Source organism: Hetaerina americana, unplaced genomic scaffold (genome assembly GCF_022747635.1).
Source record: "Hetaerina americana unplaced genomic scaffold, ioHetAmer1.1.p SCAF_7, whole genome shotgun sequence".
In the NCBI taxonomy this organism is placed as follows: domain Eukaryota; kingdom Metazoa; phylum Arthropoda; class Insecta; order Odonata; family Calopterygidae; genus Hetaerina; species Hetaerina americana.
The window spans coordinates 47192176-47215568 of NW_027287316.1; the positions used below are offsets into that span (position 1 = coordinate 47192176).

The following is a 23393-nucleotide window of genomic DNA, read 5'->3' on the forward strand; positions in this document are numbered from 1 at the left end:
ACATCAGAGTAGGGGAGCCAGTTCCTTTCCGTGTCAGTAATGGTTTCCCAGGAAGATCTGGTACCCGGAAAATCACATAGGAGCTGCAGGTTTCCAGAGAGGCTTGCCCGGGAATCGAACCCGGGCCCTCCCAAACTGCGACACACGCACAAATATAAATAATTAGGGTTAAGGTACTTATTGATTAATAATGAACTGTGACTTACGTCGCGACAAATTTAGCTAATTATGCATTCCTACCAGTTAAAAAATAAGCCATTTCACAATTACTTGGTAGTGATATTCTTGGATCTTCTAATATTCGCAATTTGCACCATAATTTTTTCTACGTACATACGTAGACGATCATCTGAAATCCTTAGCGGTGGATATCTTTCAGCTCTAATTAGTTGCATAGTATTTTACGAACATAAGCGTATCTTAGAAGATACATGTGCAAATTCCCTTCCTGGCCCGTAAATGTTTTTACTGAAACGTCTCACGCATATTTTGCATGCATTCATTCTCTTTCATACTTCGTATTTTGCAAAAAAACATTTTGAAATATGGTAGCTGGAGTTATTAAGGGAATGACAAGTAGCTGAACTCATTTCCGTTGCTTCCTAAATGGAATATGATCTTTGTTTCGGGAGAGAATACAGCAAACACGCTTGTAACGATAAATTATTGAAATATTAAAAATACTTGAATTGAATACCACAAGTCTAAGCTAAATATTGTTATACTAATTATTAGGCCATGATTGTAAGGGTACCATCCCTAAGAAATATGTTGGAGCTATTTTCGGGCACATAACCATGCCTTGTCACTGAAGATGAATATGTTAGTCGAAACGCGCGTTGTTTATCAAAACTTTTTATTTTGTGCTGAATTCTTTTTCTTAGTGCATTGGTATTTATTAAGTACTTTCATGAAATTTTCCGCTGAACTGATGATGAGTAAAATATCTCATTTAGATAACCTCATTTTTGACAGTTAAAATTCCACAATTCGGGTGGATTTTTTCGCAGTAGAATGTCCGACGATGGTAGTTAATTAAAGTTATTGATATGTATGTTGCATAACTGTCGCATTGGAAAAGATAATATGAAATCACAGATGTTATGGAGATTTTCATCCCACCAATTCCAGAATTGATTACTGCCGCTTTGTTGGTGGTAAATTTTACAAGTTCATTTCTGGAATCGTACACCACCAAGAATATCCCAGATGGCATGATATCAGCTAGAATGGTTGTAATAATGCGAGCCCTGTCACATCGATATATAAGGAATCTGTTTCTATTGGGAACTTTAATTTAAAACAGCGTTGATCCGAGGACGGTTAATTTTTTACCAATAATGATATTTTCGACCATTGAGCAGCCACAAGTAGAGCATAGTAGTACGAGCTCGAATCAGTTAACGTTCAGCATTTTCGTGGCAAGCAACAGAAATCATTACGTAAAGTTAATCATGTTTAAGGTCCCTTAAAGTATCTTGTTCTAGGTCAATTCGCTTGTGGATTCCCTCGGGAGCTATTGGGCTTAGGTATAATTTCGGTTTTGTAAATTTTTACAAATAACAACTACAGAGTTGGCTTAAAGGTGAATTTTTATTTTCTTTTTTCTTTGATTTATACCATATTTTCGTAGAATTTTCATTTGCTCGGAAATGTTTTTCCTCCGACCGATAGGATGTATCTCGGCCGAGGTAGAAAGAAGAAGGGTTTGGCTATCTCGATGAACAATTCACAGCCTCAGTCAGGAGATGCCGAATTCACTGTGGATGGTGTGCCGATTCCGTCGATTTGTCTTGAAGTCGGGTTCCTTTTTAACCGTAATGGTGTCCATGGTGACCGTAGCCTCCATATCCACCTCCGTAGCCTCCATATCCACCTCCGTATCCACCGTGCCCGTATCCTCCTCCTCCGTATCCACCGTAGCCGCCTCCGTAGCCTCCATAGCCTCCTCTATTGCCTCCATATCCTCCGTAGCCTCCGTATCCATGTCTTCCTTCAGCAGTTTCCAGGTCAGCGGCATACACAACGACGACGGCGATCACAAGGATCAGCAAATGCTGTGGAGGAAAAAGAATAAACATTCAAATATGTCATTGGGAATTCATACGCATAACATACAGTGTCATCGTGGATTCAAAGAGTTAAGGAAGAGTGATGGGGTGCATTAAGAAATGTCATTTATGCAACGAATGAAAAGAGAAAAGAAATGGACCCACACAAACATCAATAATTTGAAATTCAATCACTTAGGGTTTACTAACTGTAGTGATTGGTGAATATGAAAAGATAATTTTAGGTAATAAATAATATTTATGAGGATAATTCAAGGACTAAAACCGTGTGGACATATGTAATGAGACACCTATTAATGCGTGCATCTTAATATCACTATGTATAAATTATTAAGAGTAATTTATTTGTTAAGGTAGGATTTAGATGAATCTTGTGACTAACCAATGCTACATTCCGCGGCAGGCCCCGGCTAAATCGACGTGAAATAGTCTAAAAACTCAGCGTTACGATAAATAGTTCTTCAACTTCACGCACTATCTGCCTACGCATGTTGGACAGTGGAGCAGGGTTTCCAGATATCCAAGAATCACTACCGATTGGAGGAAGGGTGAAAGGGGATCTGGAAATGTCATTTTCTCTTTTTTTTGGCGAATTTGTGATTCAAAAGCGCGTCTCTTATTTTGCCACTCGTGTTCCAGCGTGGAACAAGTGGAGTATCCCTCAGAATAATCTCTCGATCCATTCAAATTGTAATCATGGAATTAGTAGGGAGAGAAATAAACTTAACCTCAGAAATTTAAATCGGACTTTCACGGCCTTGTGAACTTGCTGCACATTTTGTTGTCTACCTGAATATATAATTTTTTTCACTTCGCCTAAGGGCTAGGAAAAAACCAGAGCTATATTTTCTATTCTTGCCATCCATTGGAATTATTAAAGGGTATTTCAGAGCTTTTAGGTGGCAGTTTTTCTAGTATGTCCACGAGCCTAGAGAGTTTAAAACTTCGATACACTCATGGCAGGGGCTGATCGAAACCTATATACCCGCACACAGAATAATTTAGTAAATTTTTTGGAGATTCAGAGAACAAAAGATGTCTGGTATAAAAGCATCACAAATAATGAATTCGTGATAGGTCACCGTAATATTTTTCGCTCCATACTTTGCAATTTAAGGGCGATTACTGGAAAATCTCTCTGATGTATTAAGATGAGTCTCTTAAATATTGAAAATATTTTCGATAAGGGGGAAATTAAAACTATCAATATATTTTACGAAGGTATATAAGTAATATCCAAACGTTGAAGAATTCGTTTTAATTTAAAAAAAATATGGTTTTACAACAGGTTTCGTTTTCGTAAGCTTTCCTCGAAATAACTGTGCAGCATTAACGACGAGTAAAAAATGATGCATCCCATTTTGCAAAATTTATTTTAAATTCTTCCATAGTTAAAAACTCTGGCAACTCTGGGAAAAATAGTGCCCCAACACTATTTTTTCCAAAGTGCTGGAGTGCTACGCATTTAATTACATCGGGGTTTTATCAATCTTGCCCTCTGTAGGAAATACATATTTAAACGAGTGTGAAGACGAAGCCTTGCGATCGCGAAATAAATCTGGTTATCAGTAAAATAACTTTATTTTAAGCTAGCACTAATCCTCCGCAGTAGTATCGCCCTCACGCTCAAGTAGTGTTGCTTTTTAGTACTCAAAAAGATTTTTTTGCTTTTCGACCCTTAAATTCCTTTACGTTTACATTCTTACTTTCATGCGCTTACTTCCACCCATTTACTTGTTCAACTAGTCAAGCTCTCTACTTGTTAAGTTTTGATTTGAGGAAAATAGTTAGGAAACTCACAATAATGAATCGTTGAGTGTTTTTTATTTATGAAGTTATTTCCAGTAGCTCAGACTTTAAATCAGACTTAGAACTCCCATCTAAATGCTACTGGATCCTAAAGAGTCCTACTGGATCCTAAAGAGAGCGTAAAATCTTTTACAATTCATCTCTTTTGTATTACCAAAAGTCAGATAAAATAACTTTTAAAGATTATGCTACTTTAACAACTATAAGACGTATATATACGAGATTTTCCATTCCTAGACTACTCGTTTTTATCCTTTAATTTAGCCATTCGTCGGACTAATCGAAGCCTTTATCGGCTAGATGATGGTAGCCGGCAGTTATTCGTCATGTAGACCAATCCCGACGCTTTTTCTAGCAATAAACGATCCGCGAGTTGTACTCGTTGCCACCCTTAGCGGATAGCCCTTCGGAGAAATACTCCGACGTTGATAGGCTAAAGGCCGAAATATTGTGAAGTCATTCGGGGCTTCGGAGAAAGAGCTGCCCTGACAACAGGCCAAAGCCCCAAGTGGCCTCCGATCGTTGCCTCTGAACCCAGACCTTGAAAATGGTCACCGAACTGACCTATATCTCCCACCGCCCTTCTTCCTTCCCCACAAGAACGAAAGGTTGAAACAGTCTACTCACCTTGAGTCCGAACATGTTGATGCTTTGTCTTTCTCTCTGTTGTGGGCGCAGAGTGTAAAGCATGGACGATGGCTCGTCTTTATATACCCCTTAGATCGTGGTAGTATCCGGGGAAGCGGATCAAAACCTCATGGGCCAATCAGCTTGACGTCTTTTCGTGTGTGAGGGAACTGGATTCCGCTCCTCCTTCCCCATCCCAACAACCATTCCACGGGAAATCCCCGATGCCTAAGAAGCCACTTTTTTTTTCTTCTCATCCTTCAACCTTTTCACGGTGGGCCGCCGAGGACTGGCCGCGGGAGATCGAGGAAACAAAGGCACTCAACTTTACTCTATCATTACAATTGGTAGTGGAATAACCATTCTTGTCTTCCTTTCCTTGGCGACTATTGTATCTTCGTCTCTTAGGGGGTATGACTGGTAGCGTAAACTCGAGAGGTTTTTTCCTCCTGCTAATTAGTATTCTCTCAATTGCTTTTGGAATATCGCGCGGCAATTTGAAATCCGTTCGCTTGGTGCAAATTTCATACTGACACGTAGTGAAGAGTCTACCCCGAGAATGATGATCGCACACCCAGAGAGAGCTGAAAAATATGAAGCAAATCTATTTCGAGAAAATTTTCCATGAAATCAAAATGTCGTTTCTATAAAAGATGCGTAGTAAGATATCCTCAAGCCATGCAAATTGGTAATCATGCTTAAAAGTCATGACTTAAATTTCCGTTGTAATGACTTCAAACCGTTGACTTTCCAAACCAATTGATGCTGTGTTTTTGCATTCGTTTGGCATTTATCTGTTTATATTATTATTGATTTATTTTTTATTTATCCATCATAAATTATTTATTTATTTTGAATCTGCGATGTCGGAGTAACCCATTGCTCTTGAGAACACATCGACTACCTGAAATGTCATTTTGCACCGATACTACTGGGTGTGAATGAAGTATCTCAGCTGTTCCACTGAGTCAAATTTTCCATTTTCACCTCATTTTACACACTCCACAAGAGCATTTAAGAATTGACGGAAATGGAGAAGTGGCCAGGTGGGAGATCAGAAAGACTCAACCCAGAAAATTCGCCCGGAAAGGATCAGATATTTTTATTTCAGAGTTTTTTACTTATGTGTATTGTATTTAGAGATTTTCTCCATGCATCCATTACATTTTGGTCTGCAGTAATCCGGGTTTGAGTTGATGGGAACCATGTTCCTAAGTTACACTAAACTTCGGTAAATAATGTGTACATCAGTCTCGTGAATCCTCGAGTATCAAATTGATAATTTCGAGAAATTCAGTCAAGGTTCCACATACTTTATCGTCTTATCAGTTCTGTAACGTTGAGTATTGAAATAAAGTTTTTGCTCTAAAACTTTCCCTTTTCTGGGCGATCAAGCAATCCTTGAAATTCTTAAAAGCATTAACTGCCGGAAGGAAAAAATGTTAATTCTGCCGTTTCCGTTGAAAATCCTTATTCATTCGGCGGCATCCGGATCCGAAAACTGATTGAGTGCAACACTTCAAAATTCTCTATCCAATGCTAATCCCAAAAATCCGAAGTGTAGCATCATAAGCGTGTCATTTCGGTTACACGAACAAAATATGCTCCTTTCTATAGTTTATTGCTAACATTTCATCGCAGAAAACACAGTATTATAAAAAATTACATATTCTTTTGAAAAACCTTGAAAAGTGATTTTTTGAATCCTGAACGTATTCGCCCTTGGAGGGCGAACTCCTTAAAACATGCATATGACCTTGAATTAGAAAAAATCTCCTCACTGTTCCCTTTTGAAGTAATTATTATTAATTACCAAATCAAAATTCACCATAGTTGAATTCGCAGCAAACACATAAATTCAATACGATATTCAGATTATGAATCCTTCAACGAAATTCTATACCCAACAGTATCTTTTATATTGAATACAAAATTCCATTAAGGCAACAAAAAATATATTCCTCATTTGTATAGAAGGATTGTGTTAAAGGAAACGAAAAGTACTGGACACACAGTTTAAGGAAAGGAGGTACTACCGATGGCATATTAAGAGGATAAACTTCCAACAAACGGGTAATATTGCCATTTTTTCGCTAAATGAAAAAAAACTGCAGTTCCACAATCACAATGCATTCATATGACCATGGTGTCGATGCCTTGCACGCCAAAAAGTGCAGTACGGCAGCGAAAACATGATCATGCGAAGAAATGGTGTCTGTGAAATTGCAGATTTTTTTCTCATTCCTCACGATGGCAAAAATCTTCAATATAAAGCTGGAAAGAGTTTTCCTTACAAAACCTACAGTCAATATTGCACTAGATATGGTGCCATCAAAACTTTTGAATGTCTGCTGGATTCCATTTACAACTCTTGTCCACATTTCGCATTATTCGCGTTATACATTATGAGCACTTCTACTCGTATTTAAGTTATTTATGTTGCGGTTTAAATCGTTTATGATAAGTCTTTTTTTCTCTTTATACATGCTTATGTCTTTACTCGCTACACTTAATTGTGCTGTACTCGCACAAAATTAAAATTATTTTAGTCTAACCACTTTGTATTTTCACGCAAAGAAATTTATTCGCGCAACTTATGTTTCTACTTAAAAAAATAATCTTCTGGTAAATAGTAGAGAACATATCTGTACTCTTTACCGAAAGATGGCTTTGTAAGTCGATACTTGGATCGTGGAAGAAATATTTTTATGCGTAAATTCAAAGTAGTCTTACCTGAATAAGAATCTTTTCCATAAATTAATAACTGGAACTATCCATTTTATCGAGAACGAATTATTTATATTGCCTAAATATCAAAATAAAATAATAGTTATTTTATATAATATTAATGAGAGAGTTGCTGTTTGCATTAGTCTTCATCAAGTACTATCCTTCCACGTATATGACATTGATGGATTGAGTCATTGCGGAGTGTTTTCTGACGGGCTCACCCATAGGCTACAGATTTAATCTAAAATCCTACTTAAAGCGGTGATTAGTGGTTAAAATGTAGACGAGTAAGGACCAAATACCTATAAAATAGTGGCAGACGTTACCAATTGCTTTATTTACTCCCATGGGGTAGTAGAAGACTGCTCCTCCAGTCATATTTACCCGAATGAAGCCAGCAGACAAGCCGATAAAGATAAAACTACTTTGACTTGCGTCTTTGAGAGATCGCAAGTGATCAGAAAAATAAATGGTGATGAAAATGAAGAAAAGTGCATCCTATATTTAGGATTTAATTTGTTATTTATTAAAGATATGCGATATGATATGTATTAAAAACGTTTCGGATTTATTGTCATCCCTCACTAAATCTCACAACGGAAGAAATCGCATGCCGCGCATTTAATTACTTTAAACTGATCGATGTCCTTCAATTATCATTTTGCTCATCTCTGTATGGAACTGAACTTACCACCACTAACGAAATAACTTAGTCCTGGGCTCCATAAATCGTCGGTGTTCATAAGTGTTGCTTTCTAATACTCCTTTAGAGCATTATTATGCTGTGATTAGTATACTTATGCCAAATGGTGGAAAGACTACGCTATGCGACAGATCTCTGAGATGTAAATTTTCCAAGGCATCCTCATAGCGTGAGACCGGTTTGTGAGACCGCTCCGTGGACGGAGGTTGGAGAACGAAATAGATACAAAGGAAAGATTTTGGGGCGGTTCACACCTGTTCCGACGTCATCATCTGTACAAGGTTGCCGTCACGCTTAGGGTTTTTAAGGCCTTCTATTGCTGAAAATTTGCGAAATCTTGAAAGGTGGGTGCCATACTGTTTCCTCTCGGTCAACCGACAATTATGTGACATTCCAATCAATTAGGCACTAAAAGATGACATGTTTGTTACACCGACATGACACTGTTAAAATGCCGTCAATTTATAATACAGGCCTGTAAGCTCTCCGGTTAAATAATGGTATATTTGATAATATAAAACAATTGCCATAAAAAGGGTATTAGTGACCCAGCTGCTTTTAAAAGCCCTTCGAAAATAATTCAAAACTAAAACACTGGAAAATTACATCGTTTGACCCTAAGGAAAAGTAGACAATTCTGGTGCTAGATTCATAAATGTATGGGTAGGCCACAGCATTCAATCGTTTCAATAATAAATACCATCAGTTCAGCAATCGTGATGTGTGTATGAGTTTGTACTTTGAACGCTGTCTAGATTTTTATCGTATGCAACTCTTTGCCGTGCACTGTTAAACTTACCGCGTACAAATATGTTTCCGCTAAAGTAGAAAATAAGCTTATCACTGTAGACCAGTTTTCGTTTAGCGTTCTATTTTAGATGCTGTCGATCCCCAGTGCTTTCTTTGAAAATCCTCCCCTTAAAATATAGATTAGTTATTCCACACTCCTGGTACATGTAACTTAGGCATTTTAGTAGAGCGAAAATACTCAAAGTTTTAATTACTTCAGTGTAAACGATTATCACAAATAGCATAGTAAAGCGAAATCCAAAATATCAACGCAGGATTGTTTTGCAGCCGCGCTCCTATCTATCCTGTTCCCTGCCATCCCCCTAATTCCTTCATACGCGTATTTCCATTCCCTGGCGTTTCTCGTCATGAATCCTTCTTTTTCTCTAGCCCATACCATCAAAGGTAATTGGCCATTATCTTATTCATCGTCATAACTTCCATTACCATCTTCAGAAAAATATTGGAAATCAAAATTTTCTCCATTAGATTTTCTTTTCGTCAATGATGACTCTTCGAAGGACTTACTGATGACGCAGCCGATATATCCATTTCATTTTCATTCTCCGTAGCATCAAATGCTGCTTTTACTGCTATCGCCCACGTCTCAAAGTTCTATACGAGTAAAAGTGAACTTCACGTTCAGGCGAATGGTTTCGTCTGAATTATTCCAATTCATTCAGACGGATACTTGAAGACGCCGTTTGGGATTATTTCAGCGAAATGGTTGTCCATCAAGATGATTCAACCTGGGAGGAACTCGAAAACCCTGAAGTCACATGAACTACGCATGTGAGTTTTTATGAACTGTTCCCTGATGCCGAGGGCGTTTCTATTGTCCCCAGTAATTGTTTCCCACAATAGAACTGCCGGCCTCGGTGGTGGCGGGGTAACGTCCTCGTCTGCCAATACATGGGTCGCGGATTCGATTCCCGCCTGGGTGGGTTTTCTTCCACCTAGGGCTTGGGTGTTTGTAATCGTCTCCATTGTTATTCTTTGTTAATAGTCCGATGTAAAGGCCAGAGTGCTGTTTTCGGACTAATGGATAAATAAATAAATAAATAGAAAGCCATCTTCGCTCACGCTGAGAATTCGAAATGCATTAGGAAGTGCGCGAATCCCAATTACATGAGCCTCTTCATGTCCCTGTGGCTTTATTTGAGGAAACAAATCACTGACGGGGACAACAGGATTCGGTTTCTCTCGCCCACCTATTGTCGGATCCTCCTCAGACTGCGTTGAAGGACAGGATGGAGCCAATTTCCATTTATGATCTTATCGTTTCCAATTAAGGATTTTTGAGGAAGTTGACCTCCTGAGTAATTGAGCCATAGAGCCTATGCATAGGATGTTTAAAAAATCTGTGCTGAATTAATCAACCTGTTTTGTGATGTCATTCAATGCAAAAAAGGACGGGAAGTAATTTTTTACTTTCTTCCTGCAGTTCTAAACGCAACTCTTTTGAACAAAAAAATTTCTAAGAATTTTTACAAAAAAATACTATCATGGTTTACAAAAAAATTTATTGGAGCATGGAAACTACAGATTTAATTTTCAAGTAGAGATATTCATAATTTAAATAAAACCACGCCTTTTTCTATTAGTTTACTCCAAGAATATTGTTTGAGTCCTTTTTAGATGGTCAGGTTCTATCATTTACAAAGGACGTAATCTTTCGTGCGTTTGAAAACTGTAGATAATGGTGTGAAGTGTAGGAAAAAACTTTTCCGATCCCGTAGATTCGTAACAATAGGTACTCGTATACATTCTTATGGGGCACTGTATACCTCTCTTAAATTAATCCACTTCCCACACACGGGAGAATTTAAGCAATAATTTTGTATACACCCGGTGGTATGTTCTGACTATCCATCGACACAATGAAGCAAACCTTAGCCTATGGCAACTCAAGGTTTAGTGGGCATGATTTTACGAGGTATTTAATGTAGCATACATACCCTTCACGCCGTTCAGCTTTGACGTAGACAAGATATAAAAAAACCTGAACTTAAGCAGAAAGCAGTAATAGAAGGGAGTAGATGTTCCCTTTTAATAATCTCTCCCAACTTAATCTTGTATATTTCCGTCTCCTTTATCACATATATGTGTGTATATATATATTTTTTTTCCACGCATAATTTTCGGTTCCTGAGACCTCTGATAATGCTCGTTTCTTCGATCATATTCACTTAGGACTTCCACAGTCAAACGTCTTCCTCTCAGAGCATTTCGTATTCTCTCATGTATCTGTTTGGCTCATGAACAAATCTATAATATACTCTTTCAAAAATACAGGCATTTCTCAATTATTTTATACAGTGCAAAGAGATTCTTTATTAGGTATTCAACCGCATTACGCTGCTCGGATTTTCTTGTGTTACTTACCTTACACTTTCCAACAATACTTTTGCAAACATTTTCCCCGGTATATTCAAACGACTAGCTGCTTTGTAATTCTTGCATTCGGCTTATGGGCAGTACATATATATATATATATATATATATATATATATATATATATATATATATATATATATATATATATCTGTACATTCCTTTTCTCTTCGATGTGCAAATAATGAATTTGTGTCTGTCTAAATGTATTTATGTGTATACATGCATGTAATAATAAATTTAATGCCTAAAATAATATGTATACGACAACGGGTTGAATGGAAGAAGGGACCATTAGGTCTCAATTTCGCCCAAATAAAGACCTCTATCCATCTACCTATCCCACTTCGCCCATTACCAAAAACATTCGTATTTCATTCCATATAATTTTGCATTTTTTCTGCTTCTACCATTCGTATTCTTTCATTACTCTCTTTCCTGATATTTTTAACTTTGCCGTGTGTGTCAGGAATACTATTTGGATAGGTATAGCTGATTTTGGTGTAGTTCTTGCTTGGTGTCACTAAGAACTTTTATTTTAACATATTTACAGCCACTGGATGTGTTCTTTTCCTTTATATCACGTTCATTTTCAGGAGGAAATTACTCATGTCTGGATTCCCCTTTCTTCAGGAAGTCAATTCTATTCTGCCGCGAATGCCAAGGCCGAGTGTGTAAAATAAAGTAAGAAAGCAAAATATTCCGATTTTCCACTTTTCAAGAAAAAGAATGGTACACGTTCGAGCACGATCGTGATTCAGGTAAAGGAAAGTTCAGGTACACTCAAAAGTGAGGAATCAAGGATCGGTAATAATACCATTAATATTCGTGCGTGACTCGATACACATTTTTCCTGAAAATTTCTCGCGTGTTGACGCAACGGAACGTCTTTGGAGCCCCTGGGGCCTTCGGTCCCTCTAATGGTAAATAAGTTCATTCGTCACCGCAAGTGTATTAACCCATACCTGACAAAAAGATGCAGTAACGGATTGAAAAATATATTCCCTGGAAGCTCAGCATATAACAAATACAAAGTTTCATACGCTTGTTTGTTCCCTGCTGGTTCCCACGTGCAGGTATCATTTATTATTTCACACAACGTCATTCGCTCGGGTCCGGGGAAGTACCTACCGGTTCAAGGCCAAGAAATCCCCTCCACGAATCTATCGAGTTACGACTCAAGAAGGGTGGAACTCAGGGATTTCATTTGTTCTTCGTTTTTTATTTCTCCTGAATTTAAAACGTTTCTCATTCGAATGAGAAAATAGTGTAGGGCCTTGCTCGATCTTCAAATGCGTTGCTACTGTTAAACATAATCGATAAATTACTTTTCTCGCCATGGCCCTCTAAATTATGAAAAAGGTCAGTTAAAATGTCAGAGGCTTATAGAAAGCACAAGCCACAGGATATTTTTTATGCATACATACCCTTCGTAGTATCCATCATCGTCTCTACTACACGGCCAAAGTAGTAGTGACGTAAGGAGAAGAATTGCGCTGGGCAAAGAGGCTTTCACGAGGAGGGAGTTGATGACAGGGACGTTGAGTAAGGATGTTAAGAAAAGACTCGTAAAAACTTTGATATGGAGCGTAGCTATGTACGGCGTGGTAACGTGGTCATTGAAGCAGGAGGATAGACGTAGATTGGTGGCTTTTGAAATGTGGGTGTGGAGAAGAATGGAGAAGGTGAAATGGGCATAGAAGAAAACAAATGAGAAAGTACTTGGTACGGTTGGCGAAGAGACGGGTTTGTTAGGAGAAATCCTATGGAGGCAGAAAAAATGGATGAAGGGCGTATTGATCGGCAGTGGGATGTTGAAGACTGTAATTGAGGGGAGAATGTTAGGCAAATGAGGAAAGGGAAGGAACGGGATAGGGATGTTGGACGAGATGAAGGGAGGAAGTACTCAGAGATGAAGAGGGACCTGATGTAGACTAGGTTGCTGGATTTTGTGTTTTTTAGGAGTCATAAAATATTTATTTGGTAGTTGTATTCATCCAAAACTCCCTTAACCGGTAGATTACCTTAAAAAAATGCCCTTCCTACTGTTCAATCTCGGAGTAGGTATGTATTTCCAAAACAAAATGTGAATAATTGTATGTAAGGCACTACCGCACCTTATTTTGTGAACCTTATTTTGTGAACCTTATTTTGCCTACCAGAACGAACTTCAATTTCGTCTACTCAGAAAACAAGCGAGGAGAAGTTGCCTCCTGCCTTTTCTCAATCCACTCAGGCTCCTTTCCTCCTGTGTACTATCCAGAAACGGTTGAATTCCGACCGGCAGTAAGCTAATAATTACCATACGAACGAGGTGACCTGGCTTAAGCTCTCTCCTCTGCTAGCTCCTCGTATTTCCAGTGCATTTTTATTCCGACGGTATCTAAATTTTACCTTATCTCAACACGTTATTTTTCCTGGCAATGAACTTAATTCCTGTTTACCCGCCAACCAGGTTCCTCCAATTTAAAATCAAGATGATGCCCCAAGGAAATATGACTAAACGCAATAAGTAGATGGGTTATATTCCGAGCAACAAAGCTTTCTTGGAAACCGCTGGTGGTCAAGGAGAAGGAGTTGACTATCCTAATATGTTTGCATAAGGTGAGCTCTATCCTTATTATAATTGGTGGTTTCGGGCGTGCCTTTATGGAACAAATTCATATTATAATGAAAAACTATAAATGTGTGATTCCACAGCAATTTATTTAGGTACGACCCAGATTTCGGCGTTCAAGGTGATGATGATGTTGACCATCGAAACCTGGGTCTTATATAAATAAAATACTGTGGAATAGCAAATTCATATCCATATTAAAATATTGTGTATTTTTCCACGGGATTTATTTTAAGATAGAACGCGTTCCAAGAACAAAATATTTTAATATGAATTTCACTCACTTCCACGGAGTGAAGCCTGGCACCGTAAAGTAGATGCTAAGTCATAAATTTTCGTTATCTATCAAAACCCAACCTCTAGGTGAATGAATGTACTAGCACCATAATTACACTCCAATGACCCTAAAGGTATATCTGAGAATTATGTTCATTGGTACTAGATAGCATGGATAACTTTTTCTCCCTCGTAGATGAATTTACCTGTAGACTACAAGCAAGTAATCAAAATCATGCATTAATAAATTTTAAATTATGCTATCACATTATTGCATTTCTTCCTATTTGCTAAGGGTTTTTACATTTTTGTACCGATACATTTACGTACATTTTTTTTACTTATACTTATCACCATTTGCTGTTAGATGAAAAGAGTTTATTACTTAGATCTAATTTCATTAAACTTAGCGCTCAATTTCAAAAGGTTCATCAAAAAAATGAGATCGACATTCCTTCACCCCAGTCCGAGAAATTCTAGTTCGATACATTTTAAGTGGCATGGTATGATTTTCCAAAGTTCCTTTCATTGATGGGAAGGTTTTATCTAGTAAAAATGCTATTTTCTAATGTTTGTATCGATAATTTTCCCGATTTAAATTATTTGGTAGTCATTTACTCGTAAATAAGTAGGGGGTAAAAAAAGTACCCAGCCCTTTTACACCACGCCTGTGATTACAACGATTTTTGAATGCCTTATCATAGATCACTGCCTAATGGTTAGAGCGTTTTCTGATGAAGGCATACATACTCTACATTGAAGCACTTTCAGATAAGCTCATGATACTTGGTGACAACTGGGAAACCGCAGGCAAGAGAACTGGTCCACCCTGAAAGTGTGTTGGATTTCTCACGCCTTACAGCGTAATAGAATGTGAGATCTACTCTTGCCTATCAAATTAACCTGCCATTTGATGACTGTGGTGATGATGGGTGAGTTTTTCTCACGATGACCTTTCACTGGTAAAAACTGGATGCCCTTGGAAGAATGGTATTAATTCAAAAAGAAACATTCCGGATGTGTGAAGATAAAGTCAACGACTGTGTAGCACAATACAAATTTTAAAAAAATTGAAAACGGTCTAATTTTTAGTGCGATTTTCATTGATTAAATTAAAGTAATAAAAGGGTCAATTATGAACTTCACCCAGGGCCTGCGTAGGCAATTCATGAATTTTCGACGGGCTCATGAAAAATATTCAGATTGGTTTTTGGCTTCTCCTAACATCGAAAATTGCGAACGAGAGTAAAACTTGGACTAAGAAACAATATAATATTCTTGGTGTCTGTTTTTACGTAGACAAACCTGAAACGTTTGAGAAGATATCGAGCACGTATTAAATTCAGGGTGTAAGCTCATCGCTTTGCAGTAATTCTTAACGCTTATTTCCTAAACATAATGAGCGCACAGTAACAAGTTTATTGTGATATGCACAAGGATAATGCGGTTATAGAAGACACTCCAGTAAAAAGTGACACTTTAATGTAGGACTTGCTGAATATCGAATGATACACGAACATTCAGGGAAGAATTTTTATGTGTCGACCCAATGTCTGGTTTTTATGATTCTATAAAACTGCAACCACAATGTCCCTAATGGCGCTTTGGTGTAACACCACAGCCATGTTGAAGTTGGCATAGCATAGAGGCATACCTTTATCAATTAGGTTCAAAAAACTATAAAGAATTTCGTAGTCCATATTATTCTTTCCTGCCAATGGCTCCATCCTGCCGCTTGACTGGCAATGGGTAGACGGACCGACGCTTTCAAACAAAAAGACAACCTAAATGGACTTGAGGAAAACACATTTGTTTTTTCCCAAGAAAACCGGTCTCGTCGTAAAATACGTCATCAGTGATACTCCATCTCCTATAGATGACGTAGTCTGGAAAGATCCGGTTGGTATCTACTAAAGTGGCCACCTAATTGGAAGTTACGCACGTCACTCAATTCGGATCCCGTCACTGGGAAAAATCCAGAAATTGGAAGAGGGCTGTTGGAAGCTGAGAAAAAGATTTTGCAGCGGCCCGCCAAGAACTTAATTCTCTCCTCCATTTCTTGACATTTGTAAATAATACCGACATTTTTATGCCATCAAATGACTATCCAAATGTCTCGGAAATACGATTGGTATATGTAATCTCAGTTTAATAAAGGGTAATAGTTTTATTGTATTTTATTTAAACTTATACACGAGAAATCCCACCGGTAGCATGCAAGAAAGTTCAGCCAGTAGATCGTCTCTATGCAGTTCACGCCAAACAAATTTAAAATTCCCACGTTATGTTTCCCCGTTTCGAGTAACACCAAATATGGCCAGTAGATGTCGCATGCATTGCGTTCTTTACTGTATCAAGGTTCTACTTACTTTGCTTAGTCCACCATGCTGATTCTTTGTGTCCTCTGTTGGCAATGTTTGATATTAAGTCAGTTTCCTCTTCTCGTTGAAGTGCGCAAACTTTGAACATTTTTTTGAAATCCATCAAGAAAACCACAAATACGGATGTATCTATGTCTTAGAATGCACCTGGTTTATCCAATGGGCATCAATTATAGAAAAGTACACTATGCTCCAAAAAAGTCATCGTCAAAGTAGGTACTAATCTTATAATATAGCAGTAGTATCTCGACTTAAGGTAGGTTTTTGATGGTCCACGGTATTATGCACCACAGTATTTCAAAGCCTTAATGGATATGACATAACATCAGTATGCTACATATTGTGTTAACTGATTTTTTAGCTATGTGTACTCTCTACCTCCTTTGATTTGGCCCAAAACCTAACTGGTAGTTTCCTAAGCACTCATTTGCTTCCTTTTCCATTCTTTTACTGAGTATCCTAAGTTCTACCGTTACCAAATATGAAATCAGGCAATATTCATAATTTAACTGTGGTTTGCTCTTTTTTTGAGATGGATATTAATATTGATACAACAAAGCCTTCTGACCAAATTCTTCTCTTGTGAATGAGCTCATAAAACTCTTCCTTCCCCATTTTCCTATATTCTTGATTGATTCTGTAGGTATATTATCTATACCAAGATTCCATTTCATTTTTTATGCCTTTACTATCTTACAGGTTTATTTATGGTCAAAAGCAATTATTATCAACATTCCCTTCTTAAATCCAAACTCATTGGCCTAATGTATATTTACCAATTTGTTCCACTATACATATTTTCCACTTTGATTACTACTTTTCCTGTTGCATCTCAAATAGTGTAAATGGATTTTTCTTTCTTAAATCCTAGCAGTTCCTTTGTCATTCTGTATGGTACACCCTTTTCATCCCATCCCTGTAAGCTCTCCATATCCTAGCACTGCTCTTTCCACAATTTTTCACTTGCCCTGTTTGTTCTCACCTTGGTTTATTTTCATAGCTCCTTGTACTTTCTTCTCCCAAATTCTGTATTCACTTTCCATATATCCTTACTCTAGCACACTTCCCACCTTTTCTTTGGTAATAAATGGCTTATTATTTCTTTTCCGATTGTTTAATTCATCATTTTCTTCATTTCTTATTTGGCATATTGCCATCTTTCGCACACTACATCCGTTCCCTTATCCTCCCTCAGAATTTTATCAACTGTGTCCTGGTACTCTTTCTTTTTCACTCCAGTTGTCTTCTACATTCCAATTCCTTCCCTTCTGCATTCTCTTAAATTTAATATTACAGGCCCATTAAGGACTCATTTTCATATTTGGCTACATCATATTTTCTTCCTGTAAACAATCATTGATGTGGCTTCCTGTAGCCTTCTTCAATAGTGTTTTTAATGTAACACCATCACTGTAAAGTATACCCCACTGAGTTGAGACTCTTTTTTAGCCACCTCATTGAGGAACAGATACTGTGCATACTACTATTCATTTGGCTAGCATGGCAACATTTCATCAGTCTAGCATGCATCATTTTTTAAGAACAATAATCGTTATATCAAATATATGGTTCATCAGAACCCCTAGTCCTTCCGTGACATCAAGGCTGTAGCCCATGGGGAAGGAAATAAATGATAATAAGGAAAATAATATTTTTTCCAAATATCTGTGCATATATATTATTTACATCAAGTTGACTTTAATTATTAAATAAACACATTACAGTATACATGCATATGTCAGGTATATAAAATTTTAAAACCAAGTAGATTTGTCACTATGCTAGGTATTATTTTACACTTTAATATATTTACACTATATAAATAATATGTATATAGTGTAATATATATATATATATTTAATATATATACACTATATATATAATATATATATATTTACATAATTTTTCTAAGTTGATCTTTAGTTTTACTTTGATTAAGAAAACTCTTGAATATCTTTGAAAGAATCTGATAACTTTCATACTAGCCAGCTAGTGTGCTGCTTAGTGTCAACGTGATTTAACAGTCATTTAACGAGTAGGATCATGGTACTAATATTATCAGAAATTATATGGGAGCCTTTATCAAGATATGTAAATCACAGTTATTTGCACTTTTGCCCTGCCATTTTTTAAATTTCAAATAGTTGTTTCCTTCATTCCATGGATTCTTTTTTACATTTTAGTTTCGGATCTGAAACTGTCAGCTATCATTAATAGAGGATCTTGGGTAGGCCAAAGTGCTCCTTCCCTCTGACACCCCAAAATATAAATTGGGGGGTTGAAATGGACAAATTGTATGTTATAAAATTATGTTATGCAAATCTATCTCATATTTAATTAGTAAAAATATTAGGCTCAGCATTGACCAGCTTATAAAAAGAAATTTGGGGTACCAAAGAAAAACTTCAACTTTTACCTTCACATCCACATACCTACTCAAGGAAAAGTAACAGGACCATAAGGTGACTCCCAAATGAATGATAAAGGAAAAAATTGTTGCGTAAGTAGAGTATGTACATGGAAAAAGGCTTATTTTATTTGAACATAGGGTTTAAGTATAAATCCATTCAATACTAAACATTAAATTGGGGTAATGTTTTTAATGAAACACCAACGCTGGTAGGACTCTCCCACTGGGTTTGAATCACCACAGTATTGCATATATATCTTGTTGCATATAATGAAAGACTGAGAGGATTATTGAAGGACGGGAGGGCAATAATAGGTGCTGAATATAGAACTGACCACAATTTGATATTTTCAATACAGCACTAAATTTTGAGCAAAAATATTGCCTGGGTAGCAATCCTAAAAATTTAATAATTACAGATATGTTTTAGAAAATAACTTAAAGGAAAGGAAATTCTCCAATTCCAAAGAAGCAAACCAAAGGAGAGAAAAGATAGCAGAACATTTAGAGGATTCTTTGGTTCCCTAGGTCACATGTCTCTGCCTAATTGGTTCTCAATGTTTGAGTTTAGATCATATCATTAAAAATATAGTGCCAAAGAATATCATTTTTACTAAAATATTTTCTTAATTATTAAATTTTTGACATTGATGACTCAACAATTTTTTCCTCATAATTGATTGCTCTATCAAATTCTGCAATAAAAACTACAAAATATATATTTCAAAATTTTTATTGACTACCACCTATACCTCTGAAGTGACTCAATCTACAAAAATGTCATGGCACCTCAATAATTACCCTGTGGAATCAGATTAACCTTGAAACATTTTTTCCAAGCATAAATTTGTCTTCAGGATAGAGGTGAATGTAATTTTAAATACCTCATCCTGTACATACATACAGGTATGTACTTCTCCCTATACTACCACATGGAAGAAAAAAATGGGCTTGTATTGAGTATCAATGTAGAATAAATGCATTAGATATAGGATATTTAAGATATGCTTCCAGTAAATATACAATCGATAGGGTGTGGAATGAGTGAGTTATGAAAGAATACCTGAAATTAGATCGACCAGTGATAGATGTGTATGACAGAACTGCACTTTGCCAGTTGGATCATGATGGGAGAATGGATGAGCTGAATCATCAAAAAGAAATGAGCAGTGCGAATGGTTTAAGGGAAAGGGTAAACAGAATGTTGTACATACATGTATATATGTATGCCAATATATGTGAAAATACTCAAGAAATGCAGTACTAGGAGTCTCAGAAATAGAAGGGCATGTATGAAACAATACATCAATTCAGCAGGGAAAAAAGAAATATTCAAGAGAAGGGTGGTACAAAAGAAAGAAGTATATGTCTGGATTACTCTTGATTGATCTTCTGCAATTCTAATAGACATTATCACCTAATCGACAACTGTTTTTCCCAACTCGAAGTCTTTCCATGCCAACCTTTACATTTCCTCAACATATAAGTTAAATAGCACTGGAAATAATGGCCAACCCCCCCTACTACTCCATCTACTGCCTTGCCTTTCACTAGCCATTGGTTTATTCACTTTGTCAAACACCTAAAATCTATGAACCACTCAAAAACATTCTGGCTTAATTCTAAATAAGTTTCCCCAATGACCCCAATACCACAGCTCTGTTACTGGTAGTCCCCTTTCTAAGCCCAAAATGATCTTTACCCAGTACCTATTTGTTTGCACTATTATGTAATTTTCTATTTTATGATTCTAACTTTTCCAAATGTGAAATGTAACCTTTGATCCTATAGTAAATACTGTCCTAAGGCTACTGGCAACCCAATGAATGCAAATGAATATAATCATAATTATTATTTTATTCAATATGGGAAGGAGACAGATTGGCAGGTAGAAATCACAAGGAGACAGGAAAAATGGATAAAGGGCATATTTTTTGGCAATGGAATGTTGAACACTGTGATAGAGGGGAGAATGCAAGGCAAACAAGGAAGGGGCAGGAATAAGATAGGGAAGTTGGACGGGATGTAGGGAGGAAGGAAGTACACAGAGATGAACAGGGACTTTTTGTAGAGTGGGATAATGGGTTGTGTTCTGTTTAGAGAAACAAAATATTTATTTGGTAGTTGTGTCCTTCAAGAAAACCTACCTTAACCAGTAGATTACCTAATAATAATAACACCTTAAATGTTCATAGAACATTTATGATGTAGTTCCAAACATTATTTTGCAACGGAAAGAAACAAAAACTGATGTGATTATTCCACTTAATTTTTTAATATTATGACCAAGGGCTTAAAAATACAATATGGCTATAGTTTCACTATGTGTTGAACCCAGGTTGTAAAAAAATAGTAGTTTTTTTTTCTTCTCATAATTTGTTAAGGTCCATATAGTCAAGCCTGAGAATGTGAAGTTTATTATTTTGCAAAAATTTTCAAATTTGACAAGTATTAGGAGGAATAAATGACTTCTTCAGACTGAGAAAATTTATTTTGATCCCAATGATATTTTTATAGGTACTCTACAAATGAAACAAGCTAATTATTAAATTCTTGGGCACATTCAAATGCCTTAGCTTTAGAATTGCATATACTTTTCATGCACTTTAGTCGATATATATTAATAAAAAAGTGTCCACAAAAATATGAACACTGCTCACCGAAAAATATGCGTAGTTTCGAGATTCATATTAATTATACTAATGATATAAAAACTGGCTGGTCCTCAATTAATATTGTCACAGGCAAAGTGTGGATAAGCATCAAAGATACAATACGGCAAGCAGTAAAATGATGTCCTAGTGGAAGAGCACTAACTAAATATCTCTATTTTCAAGGGTTTTCATCATGTGCATTGCATTCAGTAGACAACAGTTTCTCAATAGACATCAGTGCTTTCAGTTCAAAGATCACCACCTTTATATAAATGATTAAGTCATTTATGTATTCAGATAATTTTTTTAAAATTAGGTATGCCACTGCTAAAACTATCATGTTAAATTTTATGGTATTCAGCGCACCTTAAGTACTTCATGATGAATTGTGAAAAATAAAAAACTTGATAACAAGTTACCCTAAGATTTATTTAAAATGGCAGGTTTCCTAGAACAGTCAACATTATCAGGTCGGATTATGCTGACTGTTTGACAAAACCAGTTGGGTCAATTTAAATTCTGTGAAACTTTCAGTTTTATCTTTTACAATAGCAGATTAATATAGCATCTTCTGGTTGAAGGTCCCCCTTTGACCTCAAGATGCTGGTTGGAATATCAGGGAAACTATTGTATATTGTAGCCAACGAACACAGTATAAACCCAGAAGAATGGAGGTATCTAAGACCCAAAGTAGCAGAAACTTATAACTACTCAATTCCAGCTAAGTATTTTTTAACTAAGTCAAATGCCAGTATACTGGGATCTAGATAGGCAAAAGATGTGACTGAATGAGGGCATCTTGGATCTAGTAATGATGTTTTGAAACAAAACACCAAAAACATTTTGGTGAAAAAGGTAGGAGGCATAGATTGCACTTTAACCATCACTCAAAATTTAATGAGAAAATGGGACATGTTTTCTGGAATATACTATCATTTGAAGGAGGCAAGAGTTTAATCAGAAGACTTTTTCAGATCAATTTCAATACCCCTAAAAGGATAATGCAAGGACTATAGGAGCTTACTTTTGTAGGTGTAGCAGGTGATTCTAATGGTCTACAACAATTGCTAGGAGAAGATGGAGAGCAATTATTTCAGCAAAGATGAAGGTGAACTCAGAAATAGGAAAGGAATCCAAGGTTCCTCGAAGTAATAACAGCATTAATATGAAGCTATACAGAATACGTTTAGGATATCCAGTGTAGAATGACAATTTGGATCATTACTGCAAATGTTTTAAAGTTGATTTGAATACCAAGGAAACGGTTATAAAGACGAGGTTGTGTTATGGAAGGAATGAAGTTCAGACCCTAGGATGTTTTCGTCAGTTTTGTACAATATTAAGCTATAGGTAGCCAAGGGATTTCGGTCATTTTTTAAGCGAATTTCAGGGCCATTGACAGAAAAATGAGGAGATAAATCATTAAAAAAGGAAATTAATGATATTTTCATGAAGTACGAAGGCTAAAATCAAGCATTAAAGGAGGTCATTATTGGTGCAGTTGGTAAAGTTATCTAGTTTAGGTCACACTTTGGATGAAAATGTTCACGTTAGTCAAGACATTACGGAATAGAATTATGTCAGGTAAAATTCCCACTGCATGGATGCTTGGAATGTGTAGCTTGCAAAGCAGAACTGTTGATTATGCCTTATCTAAACTTAATCAATTCCAATGTAGAGAAACTGACATCAGAAGAATTGGCAACCACAACTATTATTAATGAAAATGCATACCACAAATGTTACATGTCTCAGAAACTCCATCATTAAGGACCTTTGATGAGCGTAGATTTAAGAGGTACACTAAGAAGTATAATGAAAAAGGTTATCTGGATAGAGGCCACACAATCTAACGCAAATTAAGAAATGATTGGTGAGGAAATGAAATTGACTGAATTAAGGGAAAATGTTAGTTAAACTGAAAAAAGGGA

The 23393-nt window shown here is 36.5% G+C and overlaps 1 protein-coding gene across 1 annotated transcript; it reads right to left on the reverse strand.

Annotated features, from left to right (window-relative positions):
* Window positions 1–1580: 1580 nt before the first annotated feature.
* Window positions 1581–4581, reverse strand: LOC139696466 (neuropeptide-like protein 31). Its single transcript, XM_071595249.1, has 2 exons — window positions 4509–4581; window positions 1581–2057 (listed from the first exon to the last, which is right to left on the reverse strand). The coding sequence occupies exons 1-2, from the start codon at window positions 4569–4571 to the stop codon at window positions 1812–1814; spliced, it is 309 nt and encodes a 102-aa protein (XP_071451350.1). The 5' UTR covers window positions 4572–4581; the 3' UTR covers window positions 1581–1811.
* Between the last annotated feature and the right edge of the window lie 18812 nt (window positions 4582–23393).

Coding starts and splice junctions, on each gene's coding strand:
- LOC139696466 (XM_071595249.1), bottom strand. CDS start 4,571: ATGCTTTACACTCTGCGCCCACAACAGAGAGAAAGACAAAGCATCAAC. Junction 2,058..4,508: donor TCAACATGTTCGGACTCAAG/GTGAGTAGACTG, acceptor TTTCCTCCACAG/CATTTGCTGATCCTTGTGAT.